This window comes from Penicillium psychrofluorescens (assembly GCF_964197705.1).
Source record: "Penicillium psychrofluorescens genome assembly, chromosome: 1".
NCBI lineage: Eukaryota > Fungi > Ascomycota > Eurotiomycetes > Eurotiales > Aspergillaceae > Penicillium > Penicillium psychrofluorescens.
In genome coordinates this window covers 5,787,238-5,804,661 of record NC_133439.1, presented here as the reverse complement: position 1 = coordinate 5,804,661, position 17,424 = coordinate 5,787,238, and the positions used below count along the sequence as shown (strand labels likewise).

The 17,424-nt window shown below is 52.6% G+C and overlaps 4 protein-coding genes across 4 annotated transcripts; 3 read left to right on the top strand and 1 right to left on the bottom strand.

Moving 5' to 3' along the window:
• Positions 1 to 1,537: 1,537 nt before the first annotated feature.
• Positions 1,538 to 2,539, top strand: PFLUO_LOCUS2205 (uncharacterized protein; the record flags this gene model as incomplete). Its single annotated transcript, XM_073779320.1, has 3 exons — positions 1,538 to 1,900; positions 1,954 to 2,304; positions 2,363 to 2,539. The coding sequence occupies 3 exons, from the start codon at positions 1,538 to 1,540 to the stop codon at positions 2,537 to 2,539; spliced, it is 891 nt and encodes a 296-aa protein (XP_073636287.1).
• Positions 2,540 to 8,782: 6,243 nt separating this feature from the next.
• PFLUO_LOCUS2204 (uncharacterized protein) lies at positions 8,783 to 10,561 on the bottom strand (the record flags this gene model as incomplete). The annotated part of the gene is made up of 1 exon (XM_073779319.1): positions 8,783 to 10,561. The coding sequence occupies one exon, from the start codon at positions 10,559 to 10,561 to the stop codon at positions 8,783 to 8,785; it is 1,779 nt and encodes a 592-aa protein (XP_073636286.1).
• A 359-nt stretch (positions 10,562 to 10,920) lies between these two features.
• Positions 10,921 to 12,396, top strand: PFLUO_LOCUS2203 (uncharacterized protein; the record flags this gene model as incomplete). The annotated part of the gene is made up of 1 exon (XM_073779318.1): positions 10,921 to 12,396. The coding sequence occupies one exon, from the start codon at positions 10,921 to 10,923 to the stop codon at positions 12,394 to 12,396; it is 1,476 nt and encodes a 491-aa protein (XP_073636285.1).
• Positions 12,397 to 14,657: 2,261 nt separating this feature from the next.
• PFLUO_LOCUS2202 (uncharacterized protein) lies at positions 14,658 to 16,133 on the top strand (the record flags this gene model as incomplete). Its single annotated transcript, XM_073779317.1, has 1 exon — positions 14,658 to 16,133. One exon carries the CDS (start codon positions 14,658 to 14,660, stop codon positions 16,131 to 16,133), a length of 1,476 nt encoding a protein of 491 aa, XP_073636284.1.
• Positions 16,134 to 17,424: the final 1,291 nt, after the last annotated feature.

The following is a 17,424-nucleotide window of genomic DNA, read 5'->3' as shown; positions in this document are numbered from 1 at the left end:
ACTATCTTGCAGAACGCCCCTCTGCTGTTCTGCAGGCATATAACTATCGTTAAATCCCCCCGATTTTGTCTTCTACGGCCCCTTGACTTCCCGGGGGTATCACTAACTTTTGTCCCTTGTCTACTTCTGGACTGTTCAAATCATGGCTGAGCTCGGTACAGAATCCCTTGGGCCCGAGAAGCCCATTATATTCGGGCATGGTTAACATTTGGGGTCGAATATTCTTCCGCACACGAATACTGCAGCTGGTAAGCTCGCGTTCCGAAGTTATTGGGGATTAAGACTGAGCACAAAGCAGGTATATTGCACGTCATTGGTTTTCTCGCTATCGTGTCCGTGTTAGGGGCTATGTCTTGTAAGCACTCGGGAGAGTATGTGTTTACGGAGTTCTCCAATTCCAGTGGTTGGGACAACAATGGCGTGTCCTGGTTGGTCGGGCTGCTGAGCACTGTGTACCCTTTTCTGGGGTAGGCTTGTCCCAAACTTGATGAGGAAACAAAACAAATACTGACAAAGTTCATTAGATATGATGCTGCATGCCATCTCAGTGAAGAGCTCCCCAGGCCTTCTCACAATGTTCCTCTGGCTACGGTTGGTAGTGTTGCCATCAACGGGATCATCGGCTTGGTGTATGCCATTGTGCTGTTATTTGCCCTTGGCGATCTTCAGTCTTTGCTCCAATCCAAAATTGAATTTCCCCTTATGCAACTTTTTCTCAATGTGACGGGCTCGCCTGCTGGAGCATCGCTTCTGGCTCTCTGCGTCACCTTAATCGCCGTGGCCGCTAATTCTGCCGGAGTCACCTCAACTAGCCTCACAGCATTTGCTCGTGACCGCGGTTTGCCTGCATCTAGCTTTCTGTCCGTTATAAATCCGATGCTGAAGGTCCCTGTGCGCATGATTGTGCTGGTGGTTTTCTTGCAGATGTTGCTCGGACTGATTTATCTGGGTAGCTCGACCGCTTTTAACGCCGTGTTGTCTATGGCCATCCTAGGCATGTACGCATCTTACCTGCCGTCAATCTTCTTTATGTTACTCTATGGTCGACTTTCCTCTTCGTCGATCACGCATGAATTGGGATCACGTTCGTTCACCTTGGGCCCGCGATGGGGACCGGTGGTCAACGTCATGGCCATCCTATGGTTGTTGCTAGCAATGGTGTTCAGTACGTTCCCTACCGTGGAGCCAGTGACACCGGTCAACATGAACTATTGCGTAGTCGTGACGATGGGATGGATGTTGATCGGCGGGTTGTACTATTATCTGGGCGGTAAAAGGCGATTTACGGGACCTGTAGTGGAGCTAGCAGAGGGTCAGTAAAGTGGACCTTCGTGATTCTGTGTTTTATCCGATATCCCCGACAATGCTCTCACATGAAGTATAACTGAACTGATCGAGCCCTTAAATACCCCACTCCGGAGATCCCTAACTCCCCGACCAAACCCTAAAGGGCCATGTTCAAGGTGAGGGGTTGATGCAATCATAAGTATATAGTTAAGCATGTATATGGAAGCAGGTCACCAACTCCCTCGCAGCCATGCCAAACATCAACACCGTTCATATCCCCCATCTTGGAGGTATCGATGCAGCCTATCAGATACCGAAACCATACGATCGCACCAAGCCAACTCTCATCTTGATAAATGCATTTACCACGTCGTCTGAGTTTTTCAAAGCGCAATTTGGAAACTCCAAGTTGACCGATACCGTGAACCTGTTGGCTATCGAGCTACTGGGCCACGGTCAGACGCGCATAGCTCGCGAGCATTGGAATTACTGGGATTCGGCGGAGATGAACCTTCAAGTATTGGATGTGCTGGGCATTGAGAAAGCATTTGCGCTGGGTGTCAGCCAAGGCGGCTGGGTGGCAGTACAGATGGCGCTGATGCAGCCCGAGAAGGTACCATATTCCTTGTGCCTTGCTGGGAATTAACCATGTCTTACCATCAACAGATAGTCGGTATTATCCCTGTAGGAACATCCATGGACAATGAGTCGGAGCGCAGTCGCCAGCTGCAGTGCTGGGATGGACCGACGATCTTGGCGGGCTTTGTCAACCAGTGGAGCAGCAGTCAGCCTACGCCGGACTTTGAGCCCGACCTGGGATTCTGTGACGCGCTTATCGATATTGGGTTCAACAAGTGTCCTGATGAGGTGCGCGAGTTCTGGAGGACGGCAATCAAGTCCAATTATCGTGGAGATGAGGGTCGGCGCCGTATGCGCATGGCAGCCGTCAACCTTGCGGAGCGTGGTAGCCTCCATCTCCGACTGTCGGATGTTCAGTGCCCGGTCATGTGGCTGCATGTAAGGCGCTCATTGTCTACCCTTTCTGTCATGTGGAGTTCAATATTGACTGCTATAGGGCACCGAAGATGCCGTGTTTTCCATGGCAAATGCCAAAGAAGAGATCGGAATGTTTACCGGCTCACCGGACGCGTGCTTGGTCGGCATCGACGGAGGAGCGCATTTCCTGAACCATGTCCACGCGTCAGAAGTTGATACAGCCGTTTTGAATTTTGTTTCCAAGTATTTCAAGTGAAAATGAGTAGATATAAGGTCATATTACTCTTTCTTTGATATCAATAGTCGTGATTCGAGGAATTGGCGAAAGATAGCGCACCATGGCTTGTTGCACAAAGTGAATTGGGACTCTGAGAAGGGGGCCAAAAGTTGCAGGCTCGAAAAAAAGAGCTCTCAGGAAATAATATGTCGAGTTTTTTTGGAACCTTTGCGTGTTATCAATAAACCTCGATGCAAGAATGACGCAGGTTCAAAATTTCTGCTGATGATAATATATATTTCCATTCTTTCTCGGAATAATGGTGCTTCCACTAGTACCTAACAGGAGAGCTGACTGTTTACTTATCAGAGCAAACCATTTCATTGAGAATCATCCATCTCTCCTAGAGAAGATGATGTTAATTTTCATATTACGTACCTTCGGCTGGATACCTAGTAGTCTGCGAATGAGAGGCCGAGGGTAATAGCCCGTGTCAAGCCATTTCTGCCTTAGCGCCTGAACTCCCGCCTCCTTTCTTCACTTCCTCCATCGAAAATTGCTTGCAAACAACATTAGTAGTGGGTAACAGCGTCATGGCTCTAGGCATGATGACTTTCTCATTTGTACTTGCCTCCCTTCTGGATCCGAGCAAGATGTTCTCGCTGGCCCTCTCTCTGCTCGACTCCCCCACACCGTCCATCTCCCCGGAAGGCTCCTTTTACCCGCCATTAAGCTCCCTCTCATACATCACCAATTCGGAGTATGGGACATTTGGCGGTATTTTCAGTGCACCCGCTCGAGAAGCTACAGAGAGTCTGTCTGGCTCTTATGATTACTGTACCATGCCTCATCCTAGCCCAAAGAACTATCAATCTCCGCCTCCTGTTCATAACCACTCCGTCGACGCACAATTGGTCTATGTGGAGTACATACAGCGGCACCAGCGACGCACAGCATATAACATTCTTCCTGGTGGCGAGGTACTTCATACATCTTCGAGACGAATCGTCCTCCGCTGACCCACCAAAAAAAGGACCAACGATACGAATGTGACGACGTTAAGCCGTACCTGTATGCCGGGCCTACCGACGAGGATTTGTCGCGCTCACCGCTCCCCGTCTATGCGCAGACATACACGGATGCCAACAACCCGTTTGTCGCCAGCTATGTTAACGGCACCTGTCAATACCCGCAGCTCACTATCGGTGGGGTATTAGATGGCTATCGACATGGCCGTGATCTTTGGGGGGTGTACGGCGAGAAAATGGGCCTCTTACCGACCTTCCCCAAGGTGCCCGCGGTATGGTTTAGATCTAGCAGCTCCGCGTTGACGCAGGATTCTGCTGGTGCCGTCCTGCGAGGCATCTGGCCCGATTATCGCGGATCACTGCCACTACACCAGCAAGCTGCGGCTGTGGACACTGTTAATGAAGGGTTCTCGTGTGCTGCCCGTTCCCAACTGCTCGCGATCATCCAGTCGAGCGACGAGTGGAATCAGCATCTTGCGATCACTCAGCCATTGCGGAGTCGGCTCGGCACCCTCTTTGACGCAAATAATAGTGACTGGATGTCCACATTTGATCACTTCGCCGATAATTTCCAGGCGCGGCTATGTAACGGAGACCGGTTACCATGCAGTCGGACGGATCCCTCTGCGTGTGCCACAACTGCCGACGCCGACGAAGTCTTTCGGGCTGGTGATTGGGAATGGAATTACTGGTGGAATCAAAACCGCAATGCGTCGCGGTACATTCAATTAGTGGAAGGCCTCTTTCTGCGGGAAATTGTGGGACGACTAGAGGCAATCGCCCAGGGGGCCCTCGACCGAGTGTACACGCATAGCTTCGTACATGATGGCGACATAGGCCCTATTTTAGGTGCTCTCGGGATTCAACAATTGCGATGGCCCGGAATGGGGTCCAATATCGCATTCGAAGTGTGGTAAGTACCCATCGGCAATTCAGCGCATCCTGGCAGGCTGACCGTTCTAGGCAAACCTCTGATTCCCAGGCTTTTGCGCGTGTCCTTTACAGCGGACATGCTCTACGAACAGCTCAGGGGACCCTGGATTGGGTTCCTCTCTCAGATGTGGTCGATCAGCTGAAAGCACACGTCCCCGATGACATCATAGCCATGTGCAAAGTCCAAGACATTTGACTGAAACGGCGCTAGACCGCCACGCAATAATGTAACACCCCCGAAAATCAAACCCCCGTACGACAATGAAAGCCTGGGCCAAGCCTCCACTGGCTGACCGGTTATTGATCAACAACCAAGTTTCAGGGAGTACAGTAGCATTGCGTCGTGATTATCCGTTCCTGACGACCTAAGGAACGTTTCGGCCGGAGATCGACGGTATCACCGTGCGGGGAAAGATACGAGGGTATCTCTGGGGGCGGCAGGGTTCCAGAAAGCGCATTACTATTTAGTATTCTTAAAATCACTTCAAACCGCCGTCTCCGAACAAGAACTCTACAAAATACCGAGGGTATATTCTGAGCCACCTGCCACGACCGACAGAATATTGATATCTTTTATTTCACCAACAAACCATCATGTATCGCCCCGTGCTCCTCGCTTTGGCCAGTTGCCTATTCCACCAATTTGCCATTGCCGATTTCTTTCCACGGGCGGCTCTAGTTCCTGGAGAATTGCACCCGCGAGGAGCCGAGCTGGTATGCCCTGAGACCTTGCAAACCGCCTGCCCCGGGGGGACGGATTGTTGCCCAACGGGTGCGGCGTGTGTTGAAGTCATGGGCGCACCTCAATGTCAGGGGGCAACCGCAACAAGCACGACCTCGCTCAGTATCAATCCCGGCGGCCCGATCATTACCACCTCGGCTTCGACTAGCTCCAGCGTGACCACGACCACGGAGACTACAACGGCAAGCACCTCACCGTCCATGACGTCCTCGTCTATGTCCTCACCCATGTCATCTTCTATGTCATCTTCCATGTCATCTTCCATGTCCTCATCCATGTCATCTTCCTCGACGGCGTCCTCAAGCAGTTCAACCCCGGGCCAAGCGTCACCAAGCCCGAGCGCTGCAGCGGCCAGTCTCTCTGTACTTGAGAGCACATCGTGGATAGCTTGTTTGCTTTGGTTGACCAAGTTACTCTTCGCCGTGTAGATGAAGTAGTTCCGAGAAAAGATGGAAGTGAAGGAATGTTGCAGGGAGCGAATGTACTTCAAAACGGTCTTATGTCTAGCTTTCTGAACGTTATTTTTTGCTGCTTATTTGATGTTATTCTTTCAGAAATTTGTATCTTATTTCAACGAGCAGTCTCCGAAGCAAAACACCGGGCTACGGCTCAATTTGTAATCTTGGTGAAGAGAGCCGTCTCGTCATCTTTTGGGCCAATCCCCAGATACTATGATCCAAAATTGAAATAGTGTCGATAGGGCAGGCAAATCCAAACACACAAGACAATGCCTTGGGCAAACATCCATGAATATAGTTTCTGGTTCTGTTTAGGGAAGAATTAAAAGTCACCTTGTTACAATCTTCCAATCGCATAAACAGCAAATCGCATCCTGTTTTTGGTTTGGGATCATGTACCCAACGAACACCTTGATCAGTAGAAGCCTGATTGCCTACGGTACTTACGGAGATGGTTGCAGGATTTTTGAAACAACAATAGCATGATTCCGGAGGAAAATCCTAATGCGTGAGCTAATACACGTCAATAGAGGATTGCTAGGACGACTTTTGGCTCTCCAAAATTAACAAGTAGATAGATTTGACATTAAAATGCATCGAAAACAGCAATTACAGAGATGAGGAGAACTTTATGGTCAATTCTTGAAATATGCGCTGATCACCGTCCACCCCTCTGCAGGCGGTACCCTGAGACTGGTGTCATTCTTCAGAAAGCACCTGCCGGTGTGGTTTGATTCCGCAGGCGCACTTTCATCCCATGTAACTCCCAAGCATTGCCCTGTAAAGACGTTGTTGTACTGGATGCATTTCGTCAGGCATTTAGTGATCGATTCCGCTGTAAAGTCTGGTAGGTCGTGATCAGAAATTGTGGATTCTGCACAGCTGGTAGAAGAGCAAAAGTCTGTGTTGCATAGTTGGATATAAGTAGTGTCCTCAAGCGAATGTGTGGTTCCGTTTGCTGCAGGACAGTCGGAAGCAACGGCGGTGGCTGTCGAGGGCCGAAAAACTGTAGCAGAAGCATTTTTGGTCGTTGTAGAAGCAGCTAAGGGAGGGGTAGAGTCGGAGGAGGTGGAGTCGCTTGATATTGATATAATAAGTTTCTGAAGGTCGAAGGATATGTGAATTTAAGAAACACTAACCTGGACTTGCTGCGGTTGGATTTGGACGCGATTGACCCGCCAACGCCTCCACCAACAGCTGCAGCTATGACGATAACGGTAACTATCACAATTATCCAGACATATCGTAGGCGTAACTTGGCTTTTTCGGGAGGCATTTCTGCCTTGACTGGTATTGGCGCGTCGGTACCATCGCCTGTTGAAAGAGGCTTTGGGTCATAGCCATGGGAGATGAATAAACCATCGACTGGTCTTGCAACTTCAAGCCCAGATTGAGTAGGAGACCCAGAGCGAGTTATTCCCATATTCAGGCTTAGGCAGGCCACCTTGTGACTCACGTATAGGAAGCAATGAGAGTTGGGTGCAAGGACACCAGTCTGAGGGAGGGTTCATGAATTGGTGACATTTAGCCCCCAAGATGACTGCATCTCATGATTGGTTATCCTGGGAACGTGTAACAAAGAAGGACGGAACTAACTGTTGGAAGTTAAGTGGAACCAACAGTAACTAGTGTTGGCCAAGACATAGAACGGCATTTAGCGTAATCATGTAGTCGCCTATCAGTAGTAGGATCTACGTTGACTACGTATCAAAGCACTATGTCAAATAAGCATAACTCTTATTGTCGAGCATTGTCTTTCACCTTCTGGCGTATTCCGATCTTTGAAAACAGGGCAACTCCTCGCACCTTTATTTCTGTGTGCGCTGACAATTGGTTTCGACCTCGATTAAACCATGCACTACGCGTAGGTTAGGTACTGGAAACTCTCGCTCTGAGGGTCCTGACGAACACGGAATGGTTGTAGGAATGCTCATGCACTTGAATAGCCTAAGAATTGAGGAACAGAAATTGTATTTTGGTAAAGCATTTGTCTGTGAATGTCAAGCAGGTAAGATACGAGACTCAATTAATAGACACAACCCACAACCCACAAACCTCTAGAACCTATGTTACCTCGAGCACAATGAAAAGGCATTAATACTTAAGAGGAAGGGGTTACGGTAATGTCACCATCGTAGTGGCACTTCTTCGACATTTCAACACCGCTCGCCGTGCCACATATCCATTTGGTGTCTTGGCCGTTTCTGTTGTCATTGATGCACACGGAGAACTTCTCGGTGCCGTTGACCCGTTCGAGCTGCAAGTCAAAAGCGGAGATATCTTTCACGCCGCCTGGAAAGTGGACATGGTAGGCTTCATCGTTGGTGCGGGAATTCTCTTGGGGGTTTCCTGGACGATCCCTAGCCATCTTTGTTAACCGTCGAACATGAGGAGACGAGAGAGAAGCATACCAGATAACGTTGGCAAGAGTCTCAACTTGGTAATTAGGGTCGTTGAGGTGGAAGGTGACATATCCCGTCTGCTCGGTCTGGGAGGCACGAAGCCCGCTAATGGTGACAACTTCGGCACCTCGCGTGGCAGGTACGGCTAGAGCAGTGCCAGCAGCTAGCAAAATGGAGTAGACTGTAGTGGTCTTCATTCTTCTCGCGACTTGGATTTTTCAAATAATAGACAAAAAGAGTAGTACTTGTGGGCGAGGCTGTATTGCTGATTATGGTTGCATTTCATATGGAGATGAACGTCCTCTTATACTCCATCAATCTGGTCCTCAAAAATAGTGACGCAATGTAGATTATGAGACTAGAGGGTGCTCCGCCCCCCTACTGTCTCAGTAGAGGGTAAGGATTCAACGCTCTAGCAGCTGTGTGTAAATGCCGGTACTTTTCAGGTTTTGCGAATTCAGGAACTAATAATAATCGAGCACCGAGAGTCGGCAAGACCATGTCTATTTGGGTACTGAAACTAGTGCTGACCGGGTCCCCCGTGAAGCACACCGCGTGAGTAACGAACCCTTTCAGCCTTAAACCTAATTGACGATCGTCATCTAGGCGTCCCATCGTGTGAGACAGAAACAAGGATTCCAAATTTAGCAAGAAGATCGGAATACACCTCCTAGGGGCTCTACTCTAACAATCATAATAATAATCTATGCCAAATCTGACTAGTCCGCCTTCTCCAACGCCGCCGAATACCCATCCGGCCGCACCTGCACATCGACAACCACCACTGTGCGCTTTCGCCTCACCTCGTCCACCGCCCGTCGCAGCGTCTGGCCCAGCTCCCCCCGCCGCTGCACCTGCCCGCCCACCACGGTCGCCCCCAGCGAGGCCGCGTTCTGGCTCAGATCCGGTAGAGGGTCATCGATCCGGATCCCAATCCACTTATTTTCGACAGGCCGGCTGCGGGCCCGGGCCACGCGTTCCTGGTGAACTTCGTCGTTGAAGAAGGACGCGTTGTTGGCCACGATCACCAGCAGGGGCAGGTCGTATCGTGCCGCCGTCCACAGCGCAGATCCACCCATCAGAAAATCGCCGTCGCCCAGGATCGCCACGGGCAGCAGATCGCTGTCTTTCAATGCCAGTGCGGATCCGACAGCTTGTCCGGGGCCGGAGGCCACGCCGCCACCCCCATCCTGGCCCAGGTAGGCCAGAGGGTGCGTCGCGCGCATGTCGCTGCCTTTCCAGCCGAGCGGGATCCGAATAATACACATATCATCGGGGCTCACGGTCGAATACAGCGCCTGGGCGAGGTGGCTCATGTAGATCTCCTCGTCGTCGGCCAGGACTGATGCAGGGAGAGGAGGGGGATCCGTCCATTCTCGGGTGACAGGTGACACTGAATCGGTTTGAAGCAAAATGGAGATGATCTTGTCTGCATCTGCTGTGATTGAGTGGTCCACCGGGGGATGACCGAAGTGGTCCTTGGACCAGCCGTTGTGCAGCGCCGAGTCGAGGCTGATATGGACAACCTGGGCCGTTGGTTCCTCTCCCGGTGGGTACGCGGCCTGCAGCGTCCCCGCGAGATCGACCCATTCGAAGGAGATGATCACGTCCGCTTGGCGGATCAGCTCGCACGTCCGCGGCGTGTTGAACACGGCGGGGGCGCTGGCATGTAGGCGATGCTGCGTCGGGAAAGCGGCGGCCTGCTTCAGATCTGTGAGCACCCGGGCCTCGTACCGTTCGGCCAACTGGATGCGCTCGCGCCACCCCTGCTGTGTCCGGTCGAGACGGCCGAGCAGGAAGAGCGGGTTGCGGGACTGCACCAGTCGTGCGTGGACCTTCCGTACATCATCCGCCGCTGCTCCGGGCGTCGAGAGGTTCAGATACCGCTCTGTGGTCGGGAAGCGCACCGAGTCCGGATTCGCCAGCTTTTCCTCCTGCAAAGTCACATCCAGGCACACATACACCGGGGCACGGGGTTTTTGTGTTGCCAGTCCCGTCGCACGGACGAGAGTCGCGATCGCGGCCGGTACCGAGTGTGGCTGGTCGTCAAACTTGATGAATGGCCGGATCAGGGCCCCTTGATCCCCGGCCGTATGCACCCAGTCGATCCACGGGCGGCGCTGCGCCGCGTCTAGCGGCCCTGTGGCCCCGAGTATCACCACGGGCACCCGGTCGCAGAAGGCGTTGTACACCGCCATCGTCGCATGCATCAGTCCGACGTTCGCGTGGACCGCTGCCGCCATCGGCTTGTCGGTCACCTTGGCGTACCCATGGGCGATTGCGACTGTGTGCTCTTCATGCAGGCACATTAGAATCTGCGGGTTCGTGTTGTCTTTGTAATTCACCAAGCTGTCGTGCACGCCGCGGTAACTTGAGCCGGGCACCAGTGCGATGTATTTCAGGCCCAATCGGGAGAGTTGCTCCACGATCGCATCGCTGTTCCACTGCAGATCAACGTTGGCCGGTCGAGATGGCCGATCGGAAATCAAATTGGACATAATGAATGATTTGCCAAGTTGCTGTGTGGAGGGAAAACAAAGGCAGATGTTCCGCGGGGAGGCCCTTGGTTATATCACGACCTGTTGCTTATCGCGGCAAGAGATCCCGGAGTCAAGGTTCAGGATTCCGACGGGTACTATATTTGTAGTGGGTCCGGGGTACAGAACCTGGGGTAAAGCTTAAAGCGGCCGGTTCTGAAGGCCTCCGGAACTACTAGCCGTCCTCATGCAATGGCCTACTAGTATGGGATAACCCTCTCCCTCTTCCTATGCTGGTCGAAGATCCAGTGAATTGCTATCACTTCAACCGTTTCCAGACCATCCTCGATTTTCGTACTGGTTTATCCCGGAGTCTGACCATGCCGCTTCAGGGGACCCCCCTGATCACCATGATCACAATCGCCTCGTCGTGCGGCTTCCTCCTGTTTGGTTACGACAATGGCGTCTTCTCCGGCATCGTCGTGCTCCCCTGGTTCCTGCATACGTTCAACAACCCAAGCTCTCAGCTGCTCGGCACCGTGAGCGCCATGTATAACATTGGAGGCTTCCTGGGCAGCCTGACGGCTTTCTTCATCGGGGCACCGCTGGGCCGCCGCCGGACCATCCTCACAGGTCTACTGGTCTGTACCATCGGTGCGATTGTCCAGTGTCTCTCCATTCATCTAGCCGAGTTGGTGGCCGGCCGGATTGTTTGCGGACTGGGAGTGGGGATCATGACTTCTACCGTCGGTCTGTGGCAGGCAGAGGTTGTCCCTCCGCGGTCGCGCGGCGCGTACCTGACACTACAGCTCCTGGGGGGTAGCGCGACAGGTCTGTTTCTTGCGCAGTGGATCAACTACGGCTTTCACTCCGTGACTACGCGGGTCGCTTTCGTGTTCCCCCTTGCCTTTCAATTGGTGTTTATGATGATATCCACGATCTTGATTATGTTCCTTCCCGAATCCCCACGCTGGCTGGTGAAGAAGGGCCGCCGCAACGAGGCCCTCGCCGTTCTTCGCCGTCTGCATGATGAGTCCGCTGAATTCCGCCTCGCGCAGATCGAACAGGCTGTTGCCCTCGAGCTGCGCAGCGCAGGATCTTCATACAGGTCTCTGATTACCATGGGTCCTACGCAGAATTTGCGCCGTCTAGGACTCGCCTGCGGGACGATGATCATGCACCAGCTTGGCGGCATCAACTCGGTTACATATTACATGCCAACACTTCTTGAGACGTTCATGGGAGCTTCCCACACAAAATCCCTTTGGATCGCTGGGCTGAGCTCCCTGACCTCCATGGTGTGCGCTCTTGTGCCTGTCTTCACCATCGATCGCGTTGGCCGTCGGATCTTCCTTTGGGGTGGGGCCGTCTGGCAACTCGTCATGTTCGTGATTATCTCGGTCATCCTGGCAAAGGCCGAAGCTCCATCCGCCTCTCCGTCTTCCGAGAACACCCTTGGCATCACCGCTGTTGTGATGTTCTTCCTATTCTACGGTGGAAATGCCATGACCTGGCTGGGTCCATCGTGGGCGTATCCGACTGAAATTCTGCCTTTGCAGATCCGTGAAAAGGGTCTCGCACTGGGGAACATCTGCTACTGGCTTTTCCAGTTTATGATCGTGGAAGTCACGCCCGTCGCGATTACGAACATCAAATATCGGTTCTACATCGTCTTGGCCGTTCTCAACACTTTCAACGCTGTGGTCGTTTATTTCTGGTTCCCGGAGACAAAAGGATTGTCTCTCGAAGAGATCGACTTTTATTTCGCAGAGAAGTATGGATTTCAAGAAGCGCAGGAGCTAGGACAGTTGTCAAAGACCGCTACGGAGGAGGTCGAAGACGTACGCAGCACCTGATATGTATGTATGGTCTATGTGTAGGCCAATAGTCCATTAATACTAGCCATTAAATTGGTCGATATTCATCCAGTCCAAGGACCCAATCCAATCCTGGAACGCCAACGGTGACATCGCCAAGTCTACGTTGTCCGCAAACTCAAGGCCTAATTAATAATGAGCACTGGCCTTCTTTCTCAGGGAGTAAGTGAGCATACCTTGTAAATGCTTTTGGAAAAGTTCGAGAATAGAAACGCAAGTCCTCGCCGCGCTGCACCGCACGGCTAGCGCCTTCATGATCTCCCTACTCGCCCGCCAGGCCGTCACGGCCGTCTCGCGTTGCAATCCGGGTATGATCTGTGCGGCGAACAGGACCAATCCCGCGCTGAACACGGAGTACGTGTTGTACCATGCTGCGCCGAGCAAGTGGCCATCTGCGATAACATTCTGCTCGATATGTTCGATCAGCTGTGTGGCGGTGTCGATACAGCTCTCTGCAGCTGTGAGTGCAAAAGAGTCGTGTAATGGGCGAAGATAGTCCTTACTGCCCTCGTTAGCACTTGCCATCTGTGCGACGGCCGCTAGACTAGGCCGTGTGAGAAGGATCCGAATAGTGAGATAGCGTGCGTGAAGAACATGTCGTCGACGGAGTGAGTCAAGACCATCATTTGGATTCCCAGAGCTGTCCATTCGTAAGCATGGTGGTAAGCTATCCTTCCATGCACACATTTGTCGGTCAAACTCGAGCATCTCGCCTCCAGAATAAGCCGCCTCGCCTTTTCCCTGATACAAAGCTTTGAGGATGCGGTGAAGCACGACATAGAGCTTGGCCTTATAGATAAACAGAAGGATCTTTGGGGGAGCTGCATGTTTTGGCTGAGCAAAGATTTGGGTAGGTGTGATACACGTATCATCCACCTGAGCCGGCATCTCGTCGTCGTTGTCCACCACGGCCTCGTAGTGCTCCGAGGGGATCATCAGTGGCCTTCCAAAGGTCATGGCAACCATTGTGTCCATTATGAGACATCCAAACCAGCAGCGCCTCCGCAACTCACGCTCCAGCGGTGGATAGCGCTGGTTGACCTCCGCTAGCTGCAGCCCGAGCCCTTGCGCGGTTCGGATTGCTAGCCCAAACACGTACCAGCAGCGGTTGACCTGTGTGGTACTCTGTAAATACTGACCCATGAGCAACAAAGCTTGGACCATGGTCAAACTTCCCGAGTCGAGACAGTCAAAGTTGAGGAGCTCCTTGGCCTGCGTGAAGAACGTCCGGGCCGTCGCCTCGCTGTTCTCCGCAGGCAACCTATCCGAGAACAAACTCCCCAACGCGAAGACGGCGTTGATGATACACAGCCAGAGGCGGTCAGGGTCGTCTGGCCCGGGCTGCCACAGTTGTTCGTACCGAGCGCGGAAACTCGGCTCGTGAAGAATCGTGTACAGGTATGAAACCCGTGTAAAGTAGGTATCGACGAGGTGATCTGCCGTCGACCGAGGAGGTAGCAATGTGGCCTGAAGATCAGGCATAACAGGTACTGATAAGTCATCTATCTGTGGTGATGGATGCATCTCCTTCATCACCGCGGTGCCGTTGCGAGAAGTCATAGTCTGTAGGACCTCGAGGAATGCCAGCGTTGATGAATTACCGAAATATCCCCCATCGGCCTGCGGTGACGGACCTGCAAAGACCATCGCATCGGTTGAAAATTCTTCATTGTTCTCTTTCTTGCGATCTTCAACAGATTGCGGCGAAGGGATGATAGCCGGCAGTGCGTCCCCGGCGGTCGAAAGCACCGTCGGTACCAGTTCAGGATTAGTCTGGGGAGCATTGCGACGCAACTCTTCTACCTGATGTAGTAAGGAGTTGAGGTACTCTTGCGATACCTGCACGCGTTGCGGTGTTTTCTGGTACACGCAGGACAGGTCATGGTCTAGGCAATAAGTGCAGCAAGGTTGCTGGCCATCGCACCGGATCTTGCGTCGTCGGCAGCCATCACAGGCTACGGCCACGCGTCGCCGTTTAGACTGGTGCATTGTTTCCATGGCAATTGATTTGTTGTATATTCCAAAGAGGTACCGGTACAGACTGGGGGAAGCCGAGAACGAAGAGGACTTCCCCGCATTCCTTCGCAGCACACGGATGGCAATTCCGTGAGCTATCCGGAAACTGAAGAGGTTGCCGAGAGCGCGCGGAAACTGGAACCGTCAAGCGGGACAGATAAATAAAGAGATGGAGAGGTACGGCGTTTTGTCCATATCATTAAACGCCGACATTTGGTGCCATCATGACCCAGCTTCCCGATCCAGCAGAAGCCCTCCCGAGCCATCGCGAGCTGTTCTATGGCGGCGAATGGCACGCGCCACGCCAGCGGCAGTATCGAGAGACACTCAATCCCGGCAATGGTAGCGTCATCACCTCCGTCGCCGAGGCTGATCCTCAAGATGTCGACGCAGCCGTTCAAGCGGCCGCGGAGGCCTATCCAGCCTGGCGATCCACCGCGCCGGCGCAACGAGCAGGATACCTACGCAAGGCGGCCGAGCTGATCCGAAAACATGCCGCGGAGCTGGCTATGATTGATGCCCTCAACACCGGCAACCCCATCGCGGAGATGCTCAGCGATGCCAACGTGGCTGCGGCCAACCTCGACTATTTCGCTGGCCTGATCCCGATGATCAAGGGCGAGACGATTCCTCGCGAGAGCGATCAGTTCCATTACACCCTGCGCGAGCCCTTGGGCGTTGTCGCCCGCATTGTCGCGTACAATCACCCGGTGATGTTTGCCGGCGGCAAGATGGCTGCTCCGTTGGCGGCGGGCAACACCGTTATCGTCAAACCGCCGGAACAGGCGCCCTTGTCGTGTCTGCGGCTGGCAGAGATCCTCGCCGATGTATTCCCACCGGGTGTCCTAAATATTCTGCCCGGCAGTGTCCCTTGTGGCCAGTCGCTATCCACGCACCCGCTCGTGAAGAAGATCACGTTGATTGGCAGCGTGCCAACGGGCAAGGCCATCCAGCGTGCTGCTGCCGACACCCTCAAGCCCACGCTGTTCGAGTTGGGTGGGAAGAACGCTCTTTTGGCATTTCCCGACGCAGATATCGGCCGGCTCGTCGATGGCATCACTCGCGGGATGAACTTCACCTGGGCTGGGCAGTCGTGTGGCTCGACTTCCCGCGTCTTCTTGCACGAATTGCACCATGACGAGGTTGTTCTGCGCGTATTAGAACGTGTCCAGGCAATGTACAAGCCAGGAGTTCCGACCGACATGGCGACAACAATGGGCCCCGTGATCAGCAAGGTCGCCCAGGAACGTGTTCTGAGCTTCATTGCCAGTGGGAAGCAGGAGGGGGCCCATCTCGCTCTCGGAGGTGTCGTGCCCAGCAACAACCCAGCGATCGAGGGCGGATACTTTGTCGAGCCGACCGTTTTCACCAATGTCCAGCCACACATGCGTATTGCGCGCGAGGAGATCTTTGGGCCGGTCATGTCGGTATTTAAGTGGAAGGACGAGGCGGAGGTTCTGCGCCAGGTCAACGACACGACGTACGGCCTGACCGCGGCGGTGTATACACAAAACATGACCACCGCTCAGCGGACCGTGGCACAGATTGAGGCCGGGTTTATCTGGGTCAACCAAGTCGGTCGACACTTCCTGGGCGTGCCGTTTGGGGGGGTTAAGGAGTCCGGCACGGGGAGAGAGGAAGGGCTGGACGAGCTGCTATCATTTACGCAAACCAAGAGCGTAAATCTCAACCTAGCGTGACCATTTCTCAAGTCAGATTGTTCTTTTTTGTTTTCTATTAAATAATATCTATCTACTTCTGGAGGAACTATGAAGCAAAACCTGGATATCATCGGGTAAGAACTCAAAGGAGATGTCGAGAGGGTTGAATGTCATGATAAATGCCCGTGAGTGCAGTCTCGAAAAACGGGTTCAAGGTGATTTTCCCATCCAGTGTGGTCATTTGAAGAGATCCCAAGGCTCTGTTCTCCTGTTCTTGTGGGGGATCCACGATCTCGGGCCGCTGAGCGTAAGGTTGTTCCCCAGTTCCCCAGTTCCCCAACTTGGCGCGGCTCAGGCGTTCGCCGCAACCTTGTATTCTACGGATTAGAGTTGGCGTTGGCATCAATTGTCTACGGGTTTAATCTTCATCGTACCGAGTCGAATCAAAAACTTGACACATTGGAGCGTTTCAATCACAGTCCAGTAGCTTGAAACTGAGGCTGTCACCCCGGTCATGCCCTATATCATGAGTTGACAGGTACGGAAAGTTCTAGGACGGTTTCGGTTAGAAGAAATGGCTTCCTTTGTTTTTCGTTTGAATGCAAGCGACATGACCCATTCCACCTCAAATAAAATTCTCGAATTATCACATGAGCAGACCCCTATCGAACGAACTAAGCGGTCGTCATAACCGTATAACCAAATTACCGCATAGGCTTTTGCCATCCTTAATTTCGGGCCCCACACAACACTACACCTACTATGGCCGAGGGTTGGATTGATCGCCAACCCCCCCCCCCCCCCCCCCCCCCCAAAAATAGGCCTTCATTTGAATAGACTCACAGATTTCCCAGTCACTCATCATTAATTGCCTAGCGATGGAAATTTTGGCCAAGAGTAGCAATCTTTCCCATCGCATATAGGGACCCGCCTTCTGCTCCGCGTTCTTTCCGATCATGTGAGCGGAAGTTCATCAGCTAATCCATGGGATTAAATGCAAAGAGAAAGTAAAAATTCACCTGAGATTCATTTCTAAGACTAGGTCAAGACCTAACTTTACTCTTTTTACTAAAGTATAAGTGTAGGCACGTGGTGAATGGAGCGAGTGTCTCGGTCGCTGTGGAATTCTCGAGTCCCGTTTTAAGTCTTGGATATAAAACATTGGCTGAAAGAGAGTTGTCCTTTCGTTTAAACGGCGACATTCTCTAATATGGTATTTTTTTGTACTCATTGGGAGATGGAGTCATTTCTTTGCCCTGAAAAGCTATGTACATGTTAGAGTTTCGTCCTGTTTGGAGCAAAAGTCGACCCAGCGCCTTGACTGATAGCC